The sequence below is a fragment of the Aptenodytes forsteri genome, unplaced genomic scaffold (assembly GCF_000699145.1).
Source record: "Aptenodytes forsteri isolate BGI_AS27 unplaced genomic scaffold, ASM69914v1 Scaffold70, whole genome shotgun sequence".
Taxonomy (NCBI): domain Eukaryota; kingdom Metazoa; phylum Chordata; class Aves; order Sphenisciformes; family Spheniscidae; genus Aptenodytes; species Aptenodytes forsteri.
In genome coordinates this window covers 1,053,233-1,070,241 of record NW_008795690.1, presented here as the reverse complement: position 1 = coordinate 1,070,241, position 17,009 = coordinate 1,053,233, and the positions used below count along the sequence as shown (strand labels likewise).

Sequence of the window (17,009 nt, the reverse complement as noted above, 5' to 3'; positions counted from 1 at the left end):
GACAGGACAAGGGGGAATGGCTTTAAACTAAAGGGGTGTAGATATAGACTAGATAGAAGGAAGAAGTTTTTTACGCTGAGGGTGGTGAAGCACTGGCACAGGTTGCCCAGAGAGGTGGTGGATGCCCCATCCCTGGAAACATTCAAGGTCAGGTTGGACGGGGCTCTGAGCAACCTGATCTAGTTGAAGATGTCCCTGCCCACGGCAGCGGGGTTGGACTTAGATGACCTTTAGAGGTCCCTTCCAACCCAAACGATTCTATGATTCTATAATTAGTATGCTGGAAGGCCTGCTGAATTAAAAATCATCTTGAATTGAACAAATGAGTGTTCCAGTTGGGATGGAATTCAGAGGGGAAAACTGAATGTTACAATATTTAAACAGAAATTTTCGGCCTCACAAGTGGAGCCCACTGCACAGCAGCTCTGAAGAACAGTTCTAGGGCTTATGGTAGTTGTGTTGAGTAGGAGTCAGTGTTGTGTGGTTGCAAATAATAAATCAATGTTGTTGCTGTTGTGCAAAGAGGCAGTTGTCATGTATTTAACATGATTATAACCTGCAAGAACCATGAAATAAGCATTCAACTCTTCACTTTGGTTATTATGGCCTTAAACGCAACAGTGCACCCACATACCACTGCTGTTGCACTTAGAGAAATAGCGAGCGAGTGGAGAGACACCAGAGCAGAGTAGCAAGAGTAATCAGACATCCAGGAAATAGGACTTCAGAGGACAAATTGAAAAGACTGCCTCTACAGAAGAGAAGACTAAGAAGGAAAATCAGAATTGTTCAGGTATATAAGAGGCTGCAAGAAGATGTGGCAGTGTTCTGTTCTTTGTGTCCATGTAAGGTGGAGCAAGAAGTAATGAACTTATATTTCAGAAGGAAAGATTCATATTAGATGATGTGGAAATACTTTGTAATGTTAGTGAAGCACTGACGTGGATTGCTATGAAGGATAGGGAGCCTCCATCATGAAGAACTTACAGAACAGGTTAAACCTGCATCTAGCAAAACTGACCCAGGTGAAGTTGCTCTTTGCTTGGGACAGTAGGATGACCTTTTGAGAGCCTCTCTTACTCTGCTTTTCTGTGATTTGAAGACTGAGCTATGTATGCTGAAATTTTAATTAAAAAAAGTAAGTGTGATTTGGGTTTTTTTCCCTGATCTATAGAAAAGTTAACATTCCATAAAACTACCACCAGGATTAAAAAACTCAAATGGAAGAAGAAAAATGTAAAGGGCTTGCCTGACTTGGACTCGATGATCTTAGAGGTCTTTTCCAACCTCAATGATTCTATGATTCTATGACTTCATCACAGTTCACTGACCAGGGGAAACGAGGGGAAAAGAGTGTGGGAGGCAGTGTAACTTTTTCCTGGGGAAATACAGTAATACCTGAAGTTGCTTTTGCAGCTTCTCTAGTAGATGACTGAAAGAACTTAGAACTCTGAGAAAGAATTGAGAGATGGTCGAATGTCTGAGTGGCAGCTCAGCAATATTCTATGAAGAGGTACTCCAGAGCCTCTTATTTGAGGGATGGAGTCTGGCATTACAGAAGCAGCGGGCGGTGAGTTGTAATTTATGGTGGGGTGGGAGGACAGAACCCCAAATTCATGAGAAGGACATGAGAATGAGGCTTTTTCTATGCATGAGCCCTGCTGAGGAAAGTGTATTTTTCCTAAGCCTTCCTCAACAAAGGCTGTATGTTTTGAGGAAGAATGAGAAATATAAGCAGAGCAGGTTTGGCTTTAGAAATTTAGGAGAGAGCGATAGCCTTTCTGAGGTGCCACACATTTTTATCTAGTGTAGTGGGCTCTAGCCCTGAGGGAAGGCAATATCAAGAAAACTTCAAGTCCTGATAAACATACGCTGACTTGGATTTGGACTAAAAAAGGTTGTGCGACCTGGACTGTAGCAGCAGTGGGTGAGGTTTTTAATTTATTTATTGTTTTTTAGCAGAACACAGCTTGCTAGTTCAGAGCCGTCTGCCAAGATGTGTAAGAAGGTGACTTCTCTTGATCAAAGTGTTGGTGACAGATGGAGTTTCCCAAGGTTTCTTAATTCCAGAAATGCAAATGCTGATTTTTATTTTCTGTCTTTCCTTTCCCCTTTCAAAAAACTGAGTTCTCGGGTGTTTTGTGCCTGTATGGGTGAGGAACAGCTTGGAAACCAGGGGGAACAAGAGTGTGTTTAACAACAGATCTGGAAAACAACATAAAAGTTTTGTAAGCTGGAAGAATGCAGTAAAACTGTACTTCTGTTAATAAAACTGTTAAAGGAAATCCTGGGGGGGGGGATTAAAACTGGAAAAAAGTTTGTGTATTTCCTCATCTTATGTGAAGCTTTGCAGCAGCCTCAGTACTGCAAAATACAAAGAATGAATCTTGTTTTAGTTACACAGAGCTTGTATATTATCTTAAAAGTGGCAGTAATGACAGAGATGTACATGTTGCCTTCTTAAACAAAAGGGAAGCATGAATGGGCACAGGATATTTACTTGGATGCTTTGTTTTGTATTAAATGGAGATAATTTTTGGCTTTTATGTGTATAAAATAACTGAAGATTTTTGAACAAGAAGCTTGTGGGACAAAAATGTCTGAGTAAATATAAAATGTAGGCTTTCCTTAGCAAACATTGTATGGGCCAATTTAAATATTTTTTTAAAATTATTATCTTTCCTGTGATTTGCAGGGATTGGCTTCAGACTTATTCTGAGTTGAGGAATTGTTAGTAGCAAAAAGCTGCTTCAAATCAGTAGAAAATGCTATGGCTTGCTGGAATGACATTGTACTCTTGTCTTGGTCTATAATCTCATGGTCTGCTCTCGCTAGCGTTGTCTTTAGAAATATTTTGTATTACATTGTAATTGCTTTTTATTTTTAAAATGCTTAACACAAGTGCTTTTTTGCTAAATTATAGTTAGCATTTTAGTAGCTGTCGATACGAGATTATCACTACTGGGCTTTTAGGTTGACTGTTAGCAGAAATGAGTCTGTTAGGTTGCCCGTGTCTCCTAATACTGTAGATGTAAAGGTGTAACTTCCACTGGAATCTAGTTTATCTTGTAGGTAACTCTTTTTCAATGAGCAGGATCATGTCTTCCGTTGAAGGTGTTTTGGTCATGAGATCATTCTTTTGAACTGCAGGGCATTGCTACATAGTAAAAACGAATACTATTTTGCCTACTTTCAGTAATGTGTGGGAAAGCGGGTTATCTCATAACCTGGTACACCAGTTTGAGTCATACCTCATTGTTAACTTCATTATATTGCTATTTTAATCTGGTCTCTTCAGTGGGTAGACAGGTTGTGCACAGGGCTTATTACCAAAGCCATTAAGAACTCTGTTAAGGGAAATGAGGGTAGTAGGAAACCACTGAATAAGAATGTTGAGGTGTTTTGGTTTCTTGAGGGTTTTGTTTGTTAAATAGCCCCATCCAAACAAAAACAAATGAAAAAAAGAAAAATAAATTCTACTACATAAAATGGTACTTGGAACTCTGTAGGTCAGTGTTTGTATCAAGTTTGGAAGACTGACACTGGTTGTCTGCTAACTTTAGTAGTAGTAGTGCTCTGTTTTAAAGAATCTGTTGCGTAAGATCTGCTTGCCAGGGAATTTGCATGGCATCACTGTTTAGCAATGAAATCTGGCAATTTTATGTGTGCACTTTGTCCAGCAAAATATGCCAAAGTTGATTGTGTGCCCCCGTTAGGAGGGTAATATGGGACAGAGTAACCTAACACTGCATCTCCACCTGATGCTCCTGTTTGTATATAACCAGTTTGATTAAACTCATCACCTGTTTCAGAGACAAGGAAGTCTGAAGTGAGACCTCCCCAAAAGGTCCCGTTGCTTCCAACTGCCTAAACAGGAAGACAGATTCCTTTAAGTAAGGTTATTCAGCTGCTGAGATAGCTGTCCTACCTGGTAACAGGTTAGGAAAGTGAAGGCACTGCTAGAGCTGTATTTCTTGGGACAAAAAGTTTGCAAGCTGAAGACATCATCGTGTATGCAATATAAATGATTCTAAGAAATGGCTTAAGAAAACACCACCACTACGAAGAAAAACTTACTAGATGACACCTGTGATGATTCCAGTTCATCTTTGTTTACTACATAGTCTCAAGGTTTTATTTGGTTCTTATTATGGTCTAAAGCAGGAGAGTCAAACACTTCTGCATGGGAAAGTAGGGAAAAATAAACTCAAAAAAGAGATGGTGGTGTCTCTTAACTGTGGAAAAAAACCACCCCCATATGCTAATGTTCTGCAGATTTTGCAGCAGAGATTTAGTATATTGCTTTACACACTTCGGTAACTGCTGGCCAGCCCTGGCTGTATTTGTTAAACTGGTGGTGGTCATACTTCTTTCCCACAGTGAAAACAGATTCAGCTCTTTGGAAGAAAATCCTCAAGGAGTGAACTTTAAAGCAAAGTGAGTTTGGCATCTGCAGTGAGTGTTTAACAGTGCAAAAATCCTCCTCCACTTGGATTTTATTCAAGCAGTTAAAACCATCCTTACCCATTTCCGAGGAAGACTGAAATAAATTATTTTTCAAACAAAATAGAAGTTGAGTAAAGCAGATGTTACTATTTATCTTTACTGTTTAACATTGTAAATTATACTAGGAATGCTGTGTGCTGCCACTTAAAAACTAAATCACTTGTTTATTTTGAGCATTATTCCCAGGCAGGGGAAACTTCAACCTCTGTACCTTAAATATTCTTTGAAACTTAATCGGCTTGAAATTCCTAATGAGTCCTAGTTTCTTCTTCCCCTGAGAACGGCATTCTTCGTACACAGAAATATTCAGACCACCAGTTGTCTTTTCCTGCAGTTTTTTTATAAATCTTTCTAATCTTGTAGCCAGGAAAGTTGGAGTTTTATTCATTTTATCATTTGCTGACTGCCTTTTTAATAAGGCAAACTCCACTTTCAGAGGTCAGTCAAAGTACCAGAAATGTTTAATTTTATGCCTTGTACAAAGAAGGGAAGTGATTGAACCAGAATGGAATGTCAAAAGGAGTCCGGATGCAATGGAAAAAAGCATTGCCACCACTGGTTCTTCTGAAGTAGATAGTTAATGCATATAACTGTTCGTGTGACTACAGAGTCTTGTCAGTAAGATCATTGTGTCTGAATATTTTTATTCCAGAAGAATGTAGCTGAAAATAAGCCAGATGATTTATTTGCTCCAAGACATGATGGCTTTGTACATTATCTGTGTATTTTATGAATTATTCCTAAAATGGAATTCAAGTTGAGTCTTTTTTAATAAATCAAAGTCAAATATACATTTTAAACCACTTTGTGATGAACTCCATAAAAGAAACAAAACACTTTGAATAGCTTTTAAATACTTTAGAAAGTAATTTGGAAAATACTTGCTTCTCTGCTGTGTTCTAGTTATGCTTTGTTGTAAGCTTTCGTCTGCTTAGGAGAGCGTGGCCCTGAAGGTAGACACAGTCCTGTTCGTGCTGCTTTGCTCTCCAGGTTGTCCTTCTGGATGGTTGCGCTCCTCTCTGTTCTTCCATGTGTGGTGGCTGCACCTAAATACTCAGTTTGTGTGACCTGTTTTGTTTTGCTTGCAGTAACTGAGGCATATGTCTGTCTTCGGTCATAATTCTCATTAGTACTGCTATGAGAGAGGGAGACAAATGGGGGAAGGAAACGTGCAGGGGACAGAGGTCCAGGACGCGGAGCCCAGCTCCAGCTGGCCAAGGCGGGCACCCCTTCCCCAGCATGAATACTGGTGCTGCCTTCAGCCCAGCAAGTGCGGGGAGGGACTGGCAGCCCTGCCTTCCCTTGGGCTTTCCAAGTATTCCATGACCCATTTCAGTGAAATATTCTGAAGAGAAGATTTGTGCCAGCGTTAGCAGTTCCTGTCAGACAATGCAAGTGACAGGGCTGCAACTTTGTGCATGCATTCTGCAGTCACTATTATATTCTAAAAATGGCACTGTGTTGCCACTGTATTATGTGGCAAAATGTTTTTCTTGCTTATTACCGGTTATTGCTCTGCTTGGATGATAAACTACTGGATTAAACATTTCTGATTTTTATGATAATGTTTTAAAATGATGTAGTTCTTTTTTTGTTTTGGGTTTTTTAGCAGAAATTCAGCTAGATCTATGTGCAGGTGGGTTTTGCTGTTGACTTTGTCCTTGTGATAGTATGCTACTGCCATTTTTGTATTGTTTTATGTGCTCAATATTGCTAAGTAACTTAACAAGCTTTTCATTCTTCGAATAACCGTAACTTGAGTGCAGAAGTAAAAATGACATGGGATCAGTCTGATCTCCTCTTAATTCATAGAAACCAATGCTTGCTCACTGTTTACCTTATTTTAAGTAAATCGTTAAGTATCATGTGTTACTTATCTGAAGCGTTATTTTAATAAAAAAAATCTGAGTTTAACTTAGTTCCTTACCCCAAACACTGAACAAAAAGGAAGAAGGGAAACTTCGGTGAAATCCTCTATTTGCTTGAAACAGGTTTGTTTCTTCTCCTGCAGGTACTTGGGCGATGTTTCTTGACGGTGATGCAGGTCCACTTTCAGTTCCTGTCACAAGCTTTGCAGAAGGTCCAGCCAGTGGCACACTCTTGCTTTGCTGAAGCCGTAGCTCAGGAGAGAAGGAACGTTAGTGGGGCTGGAGCCTCAAATTTAAGCCCCACAAATGAGCTAGAAGATGCAATAAGATCATGGAGAGGAGCAGCAGAGGTACAGAGGTCTTGCTGTAGCGACTTTATATTTAGTGAAACCTAAATTCAGGCTGGACGCCCTAACAAGGGAAGAAAATCTCTGATTTTAAAGATATGCTACATTTGAAGGGGGGAACATGGTGCAGTTAGTTTCAGATGCTAAAACTTGTTTTACGTGATTATACTATCTTTGTCCTGTGTAAAGTTTTCTTTGTGATATGATTGTACAGAAGGAGTGCACAAACAGTGGAAACAGCTTTTTGTTATTAGCAATAAATTAACAATGTTCAAATGTGGTTTGGCAGACAGAGGGAATTAAAAAAAAAGTCTGTGAAAACAGAGCAAAATCTTGATGAAAAATAATTTAGGTAATGTGTGTTTCTCTTAAATTTTGAGCATGGATTCTATTTTATACTTAAAAATCTTTATGGTAACTTTTAACACTCTTGTCTTCATGTTGTTAATCTTGATGTTGCTTGATCCATCAGTTGTTGGAACGTTAATCGTATTACTTACAAGTCCAGAGAGTGGTACATTTATTTTCACAAACATTTGCCATCTGTGGAATCTTTACTTTTCCTGCTGAAAAAAGTACTTTACGAAGAAAATTAGATTTATGAGCTTTTCTGCTTTCCCTTGCACTATTGAAGTCTGCAGACTGATAGATCAAAATGGATTCAGACACTGAGTGTGTGGTTTCCTTAAATTCAAGTAACTTGGAGCATGTGCTTCTGAAGTCTAATTTGGCAGCCCACACAGGCTTGTTAATCATCTTGACTGGAAATCTTGTCAAGGTTTCCATTTATCAACTAACATCTGCAAGGTATATGAAAGCAAACAAGTTTCCTTTAGAACTATGAATGCAGAGGAATTATTTGTAATTTTTACTGCAGCATAAATTTATTTCACTGGATAAAATAAGGATTTGGGAGTGCTTTAGGTGTATTACAGATAATCGTAACAGGTCTAATCCTGGTATAGCTTTACTCCTTTTGCATAAAAATAGTTAATTTTATGTTTAATATACTTAGTTCCTTAAAACTGTGTTACAAATTCTAGAAATGTCCTGCAATTGCTATCAAGTTTGTTTAAAATGTGGTTAAAATTAAACTTGGGTTTGCAGAATCTGGGACCTTAACTTTCTTTTTTACCTACTTAACAGCTCACTTCAGCTATTTCTGTTAATAAAACCTGTATTTCAAAATAGAGTTTAGTACAAGTATTACACTAACCAAATCCTTTATTAAACATATATGGGGAGGAGAAGAGAAAAATACAGATTCTCCCTAGTTCCAGAATAACAATAGAAGAAAGTTCTCAATTTTTATGATTGACTAAAATAACTAATCTGAAATATTTGTGTGTGGGGTTAGGATAGCATAAGAAAAATCTGTGCTCTGTAAATAAATAAAATAGATCTCTCTCTTATAATTGTAGATAGACTAATACACAAGTCATTTTGATAGGGATATTTGAAATACTGAAATCTTTCCAAATTTTTACTTTGTGGAGTGGAAGGCAATCCATTATTTCCATATAAAATCAGCCTCTTTGGCAGGAGAATACACTGCTGTTTCAGAATAAAGTTTAAGATGATACTTTGTCAGTAGCTCAAAACTATTTTTCCTTTTTAAGATTTTCACTTGGAAAATGCTGTAATTTTGTATGTGTTGATGAGGTCAGCAATGTGTCGGTCCATTGGCTGTAGTACCAAAAATGCCCAATTTGGACATCCGACTTTAGAGCAAGACTCCTTCCTAGGCTGAAAAATAAGCCGTATCTGAGGCCTTAAATGCAGTTGAGAGTAGGTTTCTATTTGTGTTACCCTGCTCAGTAGTGTAATATTTTAAAGTTAAAACTAGATATTTGGCTTTTCATATTTCTTATTTTTCAAAATCATATTACATAAAGCTATTCTCTTGCTGTGCGAAGTTGATCTTAGTCTTGCGTGGCTCTTCTCAAATTGCATCACAGTAATCACCCTTAATTGTATAAAATATATCTTATGTACACAGGAGTGTTTGTACACATGATTAAATGTATCTTCTGTTTCTGTGGCAAGTAATACCCTTTGTGTTGAAGTTGTAAGTCCCTCCTCTGGTAACCACAGTCGTCACGTGGCCTGTGTAACAGGATCCTTAGTCCTGAGAGGGAGCTGAAATAGTAACAGCAAGCAATGTTGAATTAAGTTGCTAGCCAACACCTATATGCCATACAAATTACATGAGATTAGTACTTTCAAAGTAGCAGTAGAGGTTTAATAAGTTACAGTAAATAATCTCTACCAGATCTTTCTACCAGGTGCTGCTTCTCATCTCCTTTATAATATTTTAAACTCTGTGGGGTTTTTTCCTCTTTGTTTTTAAATTTAATTAAGCCTGACCTGGTTTAATGTTGAACCTCTTTACCCTGGATTTTTATTTTACATTACAGGCCACATCTCGACTGCGAGAAAGAGGCTGTGATGGATGTTTGGCAGGAATTGAAGTTCAGCAACTTTTCTGCTCACAGAGTGTGGCAATCCCCGAACATCAGCTCAAAGAGCTAAACATGAAAATTGACAGTGCTTTGCAGGTGAGTTTTTTTAAAGTCTGCCGCTTTCGTGTGCATGTAGTACAGTCAGTGGGCCAAGGAATGAAGTAGGGAAGTAGCGTATTACTGCAGAAATACGTACCACAGGCAGCCATGAGGTATTTGATAATTACAGTATTGGAATCTTATATAATAAATGTGTGTGTGCCGTAGAACTGAGTAGGGTAAATCCATGTAACAATTCTTATATATGTATCCAGACACAATGACTGCATGCTTACTTACGTGCTGATATGCCTGTGCTATCTCAACTTTTTGTTTAATGTCAGGCTTACAAAGTGGCTTTGGAGAGTTTAGGCCATTGTGAATATGCAATGAAGGCTGGCTTCCACTTGAACCCAAAAGCTATTGAAGCAAGTCTTCAGGTAGGATCTGCTAAACCTGCTCTCTCTCTCATCCCTCCTCACCTTGAAAATAACTATTGGGGGGGGGAATTGGACTCTCATTAGGATTTTCTAATGTCTTCATTTCTTCTAATTGATCTGTTCTTTCATATTTCAGGGCTGTTGCAGTGAAGCTGAAGCCCAGCAAACAGGAAGGAGACAGACTCCACCTCAGCCAATTCAGTGTGAACTGCCCACTGTACCTGTTCAGATAGGATCGCATTTTCTGAAAGGAATATCCTTTAATGAGTCTGCAGCAGAAAACCTGAAGCTGAAAACGGTAATAACCCTGAATCTAGCCACAGGAGTGAAGGAAAAGAAAGAGTAGAACTCCTTAAAATTCAGAGAACAACTGCAGTAGAAGTTCAGTGCCAAGCTTGTATTTAAAAGTGCGTATTTTTAGCCTGACTTCCTGTGGAAACAAGATGTTGATAACATTATACGTCCACGCCTGCTTCTGATAATGTTTTAACCACCTGGGCAAATTCAGTCCAATCTGAGAGAAGCATAGAAGTCTAGGAGGTAATGAAGCTTCTATGAACTTTTTGAAAATAGGTGGGTTGGGTCTCAAGAAGTGCAGAGGAAAGTGAGCCCTTACAGATGCCCCAACCAGGTGATGCACTTTGGAGCTTTTATCTTCTTAGGTGCCAAAATAAGTCTGGCCCTGCCAAGTGCTAAGGGAGGTACTTGAAAAACTATTTTGTAACAAAGCTCCTTTTAATGTCTTCTTACAAACTTTAATCAATTTAAAAATAATAATTTAAAATTGTGGAGAAGTTAATTGTATTTTCAGTATAAAGGAATGGAAAAGATGTAATTTGGGCAATTTTAATGGACATTTTCACTTTTTTTTTTAGATAAGCCCAGTTCCTTGCTCCTGAAAGAGTTGAAACAATCCACAGCTCAAAATGCTGCTTGTCTGTTGTCTCTGCAGTGCTTTTTGTAGTTCTGCTTAAACCATTTTGCAGGAATATAAGGAAAAATACTGTTTATGATTTTGGAGGAGTATTGTGTTCCAAATAGCAGAGACGGTCTTCTATATTTCTTTTCTGCAGCTGAGCTCTTCTGGTTATACGAGACTGTTCAGACGTAACAGACATAGTTGTTTGAAAAATGTGTAAAACAATGATAAATACATATGGAAGCATTGGCGTTAACATTTCTGAATCACGTCTTTAGTATGACAAAATTTTTATTACTTTTTTCAGCACACAATGCTGCAGTTGATTAAGGAAGCTGGATGCCATAATGGACTTACACCCCGGGATGACTCTCCTGTTACTGAAGTACTAAATCAGGTTTGCCCTTCCACTTGGCGAGGAGCCTGCAAAACTGCTGTACAATTGTTATTTGGCCAAGCTGGACTGGTAAGTGACTATGAATAGGCTTAGCAAAAAAAGGGCTACTTAAACATCCTGAAGAGAAACTAGGTATTTTTAAAGAGTTTGGAAATTAATTTCCAGTGTCTTACTTTGTGTTTCTCCATTTTTAACGCTGCCGCTAACTTGATTTATGAGCAAAATGTATCCTCGTAGAATGCAAGTTTGTAGATGGTATCTGTAGCTGATAGGAACAGGAGAATGTACTGTGTACTTTGTAGTCTCCGTTACCAGAGAGAACACAAGAAATGAAACTTCTAATTCATAGTGAAATAGAAAGATTTTAAAATCTATAGATGACCATGTTAAAAAGAAAGACCCTTTCCCTCCCTTCTCTCAGATTAGCTTTAAAAACTGCCATTCTTGCATTTCCTCTCTGCTTTGAATGGAAGCTGGGTTTCCTGCCCGACATAAACCAGGAAGTCCTCTGCACCAAGTAGTGCTACCTGACATCTCCAACAGAGGACGGAGCGATTGAATACCTTGCTGTAGACATATGTGTTCTTTAGAAACAAACTCCATGGATTTTACAGTATCTAAATAGTTGCTAAAAATAGATGGTTGGAACATACTCTGATAAGAAAATGCAGTTGTGCTCCCATAAATAATTACTGCAGTCTCTTCATTTAATAAAGTGTTCATTCATGACACATAGGTTTTTTTGGACTACTGTGAGTTTTCATTTGACTGAACAAATAAAATGGGGGCAAGAATGCAATAGGATAGGAAGGAAACGCAAGCATAAAGGTACACCGTAGCCTACGGTAGTTTCTGTCAAGTATTTTTTGAATCATCTTCACCTACAATGAGCTAAATGCTTCTTGTTGATTCATATACTGATTCTTTGTTCAAGGTGATGGCAGGCCATCAGGACTTTCATCAGAAATTGCAATTAGTTACAAAGGATCCATATTGCTACATACTTTGTAAAATACCACATTTTTCAAACAAATCACCCAGCTGATTAAGTGACTGTGACCTTCCATCCTAGTTCATTAAACCATATGCTTTTTGGTGCCGTTAATAGATTTTCCAATGATGGTGAATGATTTGTCAGAATGAAATAAATTTGTCAGATACTTCTACTTTAGCATTCCTTTGATACTAGATACCAGATATTAGATATTACCTTAATAACAAATATCTGTTACAGAAGTAGGTTCAAATCATGCTGGAATTCAACTGACCTTCCATGTAAAGAAGGTCTAAAATCAAAGGGACAGACCATCAACATCATAACAGCAGTGCACCCGCTATCAATCCTTACTTCACTGTGATGGAGGGATTTAAGGGTAGGAGATGGTAGTGCATTAACCGCTTTGTATAAGGAAGTTTTACAGGGAGGCATAAGAAGGTATTTTTGCACGGAGAGAAAGCAACCGTGGAATAGTAGGATTGATCAAATTTCTACATAGGTGTTTTCAAGGAAAATATGTATTAAATATTAATAAATACAAAAACAACTAGAAAAAATGATACGGTTAAGTGGGACTGTATCTTCACCTGCCGTAGTTCATGGTAGGATGCTGGGAGTCAGCAGCAAGGTACGGGAAATGAGGCCAAGAAACTGTTTCTCAGCAGCCCTATGGGAGTGTGCTGTAACTCAGGAGTTCCTGGCTCCTGAGTGTCTAGATGAGGAATGCCTTGGAGGATGCTGCACCTCCCACCATTTCCTTTCCAGGGGGTTTCAGGGTTGTGCACACCCAAGTCCTGCCCTGATGAGATTTGAGGAGTGGCCCGAAGCACATTTGGACTCAGAAGTCTGGAAATCTCCTGGTGTCCCCCAGTCTAGACATAACCAGTTAGACCTGCTGGTAATTAAAGCGCTGATATTCTTCAGGTTTATCATAACACTTGGAGAGTTGTCGGCATAAAACATACTTACACATTCTCCCAAATGACAGTGCTGATACAAGGAATATTCCTTGTGTTGAATCATGAACGTCTCCAAAGATTTTTGCATGAACCTCAGGTTCTGAAAGGAGCAGGTTTCTATCTTCAAAGACACAGTAATGACCTATACACGTGACAGAATACTTGCGAGCCTTCTCTCCTTTGTTCATTCTCACTTTGATTTGTTACACTTTTGAAAGGTGTGAGGGTTGATGTTTTTCTTTATAAACTATGTGCCATAATTTTTTTACAAGATTCAGTTATGCTTGTATGTAGCCTCATGCAATGATGAGAAATTGTAATTTGCTGCTTTAAAGCATTCTTTGGGTGGAGATGAGAGAGGAAACACCTGTAAAACAAGAACAATAGATGTCTGATGCACAGGAAGCTATCCTCTAAGCACCCACTAGGCGGGGAGGGAGAATGTGTTTATTTTAAGTTTATTTTGTGTAGAACTCGGATAAATGAATCATGGGACAATATTCTGTAGTCTTTGGTTTACTGCTTTTAGAAACTAAGATGTCTGCATTAGTTCAGAATTGTGTGTAAATTTTGTCATTTAAATGCCAAATTTAAAAAAGAACATTGCTTGACAGTCTCACTATCTTTAGCCTATCTTGCCATGTGCCTTTTAAGAAGAAACTCTTTTAAGAGTGGAGGGCACAATGAGATGTGACTTAGTTTGCTTGGTTATTTTAGGCTTCAGGTTTTTAACATAAGAAATAATTTTTTAAAGTGCAGTTTTTCAGTTTTTACCTTAGCATATATATTAGGAACTGCATTTTCAGATTTGGGTCAGCTGAAGAAATCTCCATGTTTGAATAAAAGTAACTTATTAAAATAGTTGAATTCAGAGGATGAATGGAAATGAAACTTTGACTTGGCCTCATGCGAAGTCATGAAGCGAAGGTTTAACTGAGTCTTTAGCCATCCTTTTCTGTGCTTGTAGATCTTTCTGTAGCAAAAACCAACATGCATTGCAGAAGCACTAAATCTCCTAGTAATGTTTAAATTCCAGATGTTGTAACTCTGACCAAACGTTGAGAAATGTAAAACTTTTTTTAAAGGTAAGAAAGGAAGATACTGGGGGGGGAGGGGGGGGGGAACGACATCCCCAACAAAGCCCAGGCCACGAGCACTACCATGTACCACTACCAGAAGCTGATGTAGGTCTGCACAAATCAGAATTTTAGTTCTGACTTCCAGGTCTGAAATGCAGACAGTATTTTTCTTGGGAGTTGAGAAAAATCACTCCTAAGTTAATATCTCCTTATCCCAACTATAATTGCAACACAGCTGAATTGCAGATTACCAAATTAAGAAAATTAAAATGGTACAAATACAAGGAAAAAAGTAATGGAGTTGCCCTGTTATTAAATGAAAGGTATTTTCATGAGTGGATAATAGCATGGCGTTTTGTTACTGTGCTTAGACATGTTTTACAAGTTTGAATAAACTCAGGCAAATGCTTAAAGTCAACTGGAGGAAAACTAAGGCCTTACGCTAAAATATCTAAAAGGTGGGAAATACTTGTGTTCAAGTGTCATTGGATGGTTTTGTTAAAGCAAGAGAGAGAAGAGACTCTCAGCATTATTCATATTGCACATTTCTTCATAACCAGTAGTAGACAACCAGTTAGAAGTAGAACCAGTGTAGGATGATTGCAAAAAAGCCAGTAATATCCCTTGAGGCTTATTTATACTGGAGGACTTTTGCCATTTCAAGGATAAATGGTACAGCTAATCTGCTAGTCACTGAAGCAAGAAATGCTGACTGCTGCCAAAAAGCTGCTGGTTCAGCATGACCAAAATAGGAAATTATGGAAATGATCAAAAGGGCCAACCCATGCAGACTGGACAACAACAGAAAGCACAAACCAAATATGGAACTTACTATCACTGGTATTAAAGTTGAAATGAAGCTGAAGTGAATCTATTCTTTCTCAATTCCATAAAAAGAAAGGTTCATGACAGAAGGTTAATTTTCAAGACTTTCATCTTCCATATATCTTCATGATGTCTTACAGAAGGCTCAGAATTCAACAAATTCAACAGTCACTTTTCTTCTCTTTATATAATAGGGAATTAGTAATAGTACAGTTCCATTAGGGAGAATAGAGAAATGTTGGTGTGGGATTTTATAATCTTAAGAGGAGGGGGTGTGTGTGTGTGTGAAGAATTGTGAGCTATGTGAAGAGTTTCAGACTAAATACTACTTGTCTATATCATACCACGCACTGCAGTTAAATTATTCAAAATATTGTGATAAATAGGTGTTTGGGAGCTATTAAAGTAGTAATAGTGCCAAACCTCTGAAATGTAAGGGCTGTTATACGAAGCCATTGATAACTACTAGCTGTTAGGTAAAGCAGTTGGTAACTACGTAGTGATGCATAACTACAATATGTAATTGAGAAGAATTAAGTCCTTGAAATAGAGGTTACTGTATCAAACTAATAATTTCATATTCTTTCTTTTTTTTTTTTAGATATTAAAATAGAAATCAACTTACGATTTTGTGAGTTGATTTTGTTTTGTCTGGTTATTTTTTTGCACCTGTAGTGTGGCAGGGAGGTGAAACTACTGCATCTTAACTACAGGGGTGATAAAATAACTAGAACAAATTCTTAAAATCATTTCCCTTTTATTTTCATTTTATTTGCTAGGTGGTTGTGGACACAGCACAGATTGAAAATAAAGAAGCCTATGCTCCTCAGATAAGTTTAGAAGGATCCAGAATTGTGGTGCAAGTTCCATCAACTTGGTAAATAAAAATACTGTATTACAGATTATACTAATACCTATGACTGAAATATATAGGGGAAAAATATTGCAGTACAAACGGAAGAGAGAATACTACGCAATTATGGCATATCTTCCTTAACTTCCTTTATCTGGAACTGTTTAAATACCACCATTCCTGACAGACTGACAGTTGTACTTTAGCTGTCTCTGTACTAGTGCTGGCTCTGTTGGAGGCAATAGAAGAGAGGCAGTGCTGGGGCACTAAAACATACTTTTGAAGAAGAAGTAAAAGCTTGATGATGAAAGAGAAGGTTTTAAAAAAAAAAAAAAAAAAAGGTATTCCTGTTATGCTCCTCCCTGGCAGGTCCTCACAGCTGTTACCTCAGGAAGGCCAGGAATTAGATGAGATTAATATGAGAGCTTTAGCTCTTTCTTCATTGAGCTGTTCTTTAAGCGCTGTCATGAACCACAGAACTCTGTGATCCGAGAGATGCTATTCCCACTATAGTTGACTGCCTAGGAAAGAACGGTAGGATTAATCTGCAGTTTAGGTGAGGATTTCTTCCCTTCTGAAACAATGATCTGGAATGAGAACACTTCCTTCCTCTCTTACTTCGGAGTACTCAGTGCTATGAATTTCAGTACAACACAGTTCATTCATCTGAATCCTTAGTGAGGTAGCCTCTTACTAATGGTACCAATGGTAGGTCCAGAAGTACAAGTCAACTGATGGTCTGTTTACCCAAATACATCTTTAATTCCTCTATAGAGTATAAACTGGCACTTCTCTGTTCTCTTTATGTAAATTGCTCTATTATGAAAGAACTAAAATAATGCAGAGTGCTTTGAGCCAGGCTTTGTGTGCTCTGGAAGAGCTCCTCCTGCTGGCACCCAGTGAGAGTGCCTCTACTCGTCTCTGCTGGAGGGACTCATTAAGTACTTGACAAATGTGCTAATATTTAGATTTAAGTTATTCTGATTTCACCTCAAATTCAGTCCTAATTTTGTGCCATTAATGAGGAAAATTCACTAATCCTGCATCTTCACAGCTCAGTAAAATTTTCCCCAGACTGTTGGATATGCTGAATCACTTTCTGCATGGAGTCTGTCAGGCTGGGGTTTCTTAGTGTTTGTTGTGGTTTAACCTCAGCCAGCAACTAAGCCCCACACAGCCGCTCGCTCACTCCCCCCCAGTGGGATGGGGGAGAGAATCAGAAGGGTAAAAGTGAGAAAACTCGTGGGTTGAGATAAAGACAGTTTAATAGGGAAAGCAAAAGCTGCGCATGCAAGCAAAGCAAAACAAGGAATTCATT

General features: G+C 38.2%; 1 protein-coding gene across 2 annotated transcripts in view; it reads left to right on the top strand.

Annotated features, from left to right (window-relative positions):
- Nucleotides 1-17,009, top strand: part of KIAA0355 (KIAA0355 ortholog) — a 33,834-nt gene that overhangs the window by 4,081 nt on the left and 12,744 nt on the right. For both annotated transcript variants that reach the window (XM_009282843.2, XM_009282844.2), the window contains exons 2-7: nucleotides 6,518-6,724; nucleotides 9,139-9,279; nucleotides 9,567-9,662; nucleotides 9,799-9,960; nucleotides 10,889-11,047; nucleotides 15,618-15,715. In XM_009282843.2, the coding sequence (XP_009281118.1) occupies nucleotides 6,518-6,724; nucleotides 9,139-9,279; nucleotides 9,567-9,662; nucleotides 9,799-9,960; nucleotides 10,889-11,047; nucleotides 15,618-15,715 (863 nt within the window). The remainder of the gene's footprint in view (nucleotides 1-6,517; nucleotides 6,725-9,138; nucleotides 9,280-9,566; nucleotides 9,663-9,798; nucleotides 9,961-10,888; nucleotides 11,048-15,617; nucleotides 15,716-17,009) is intronic.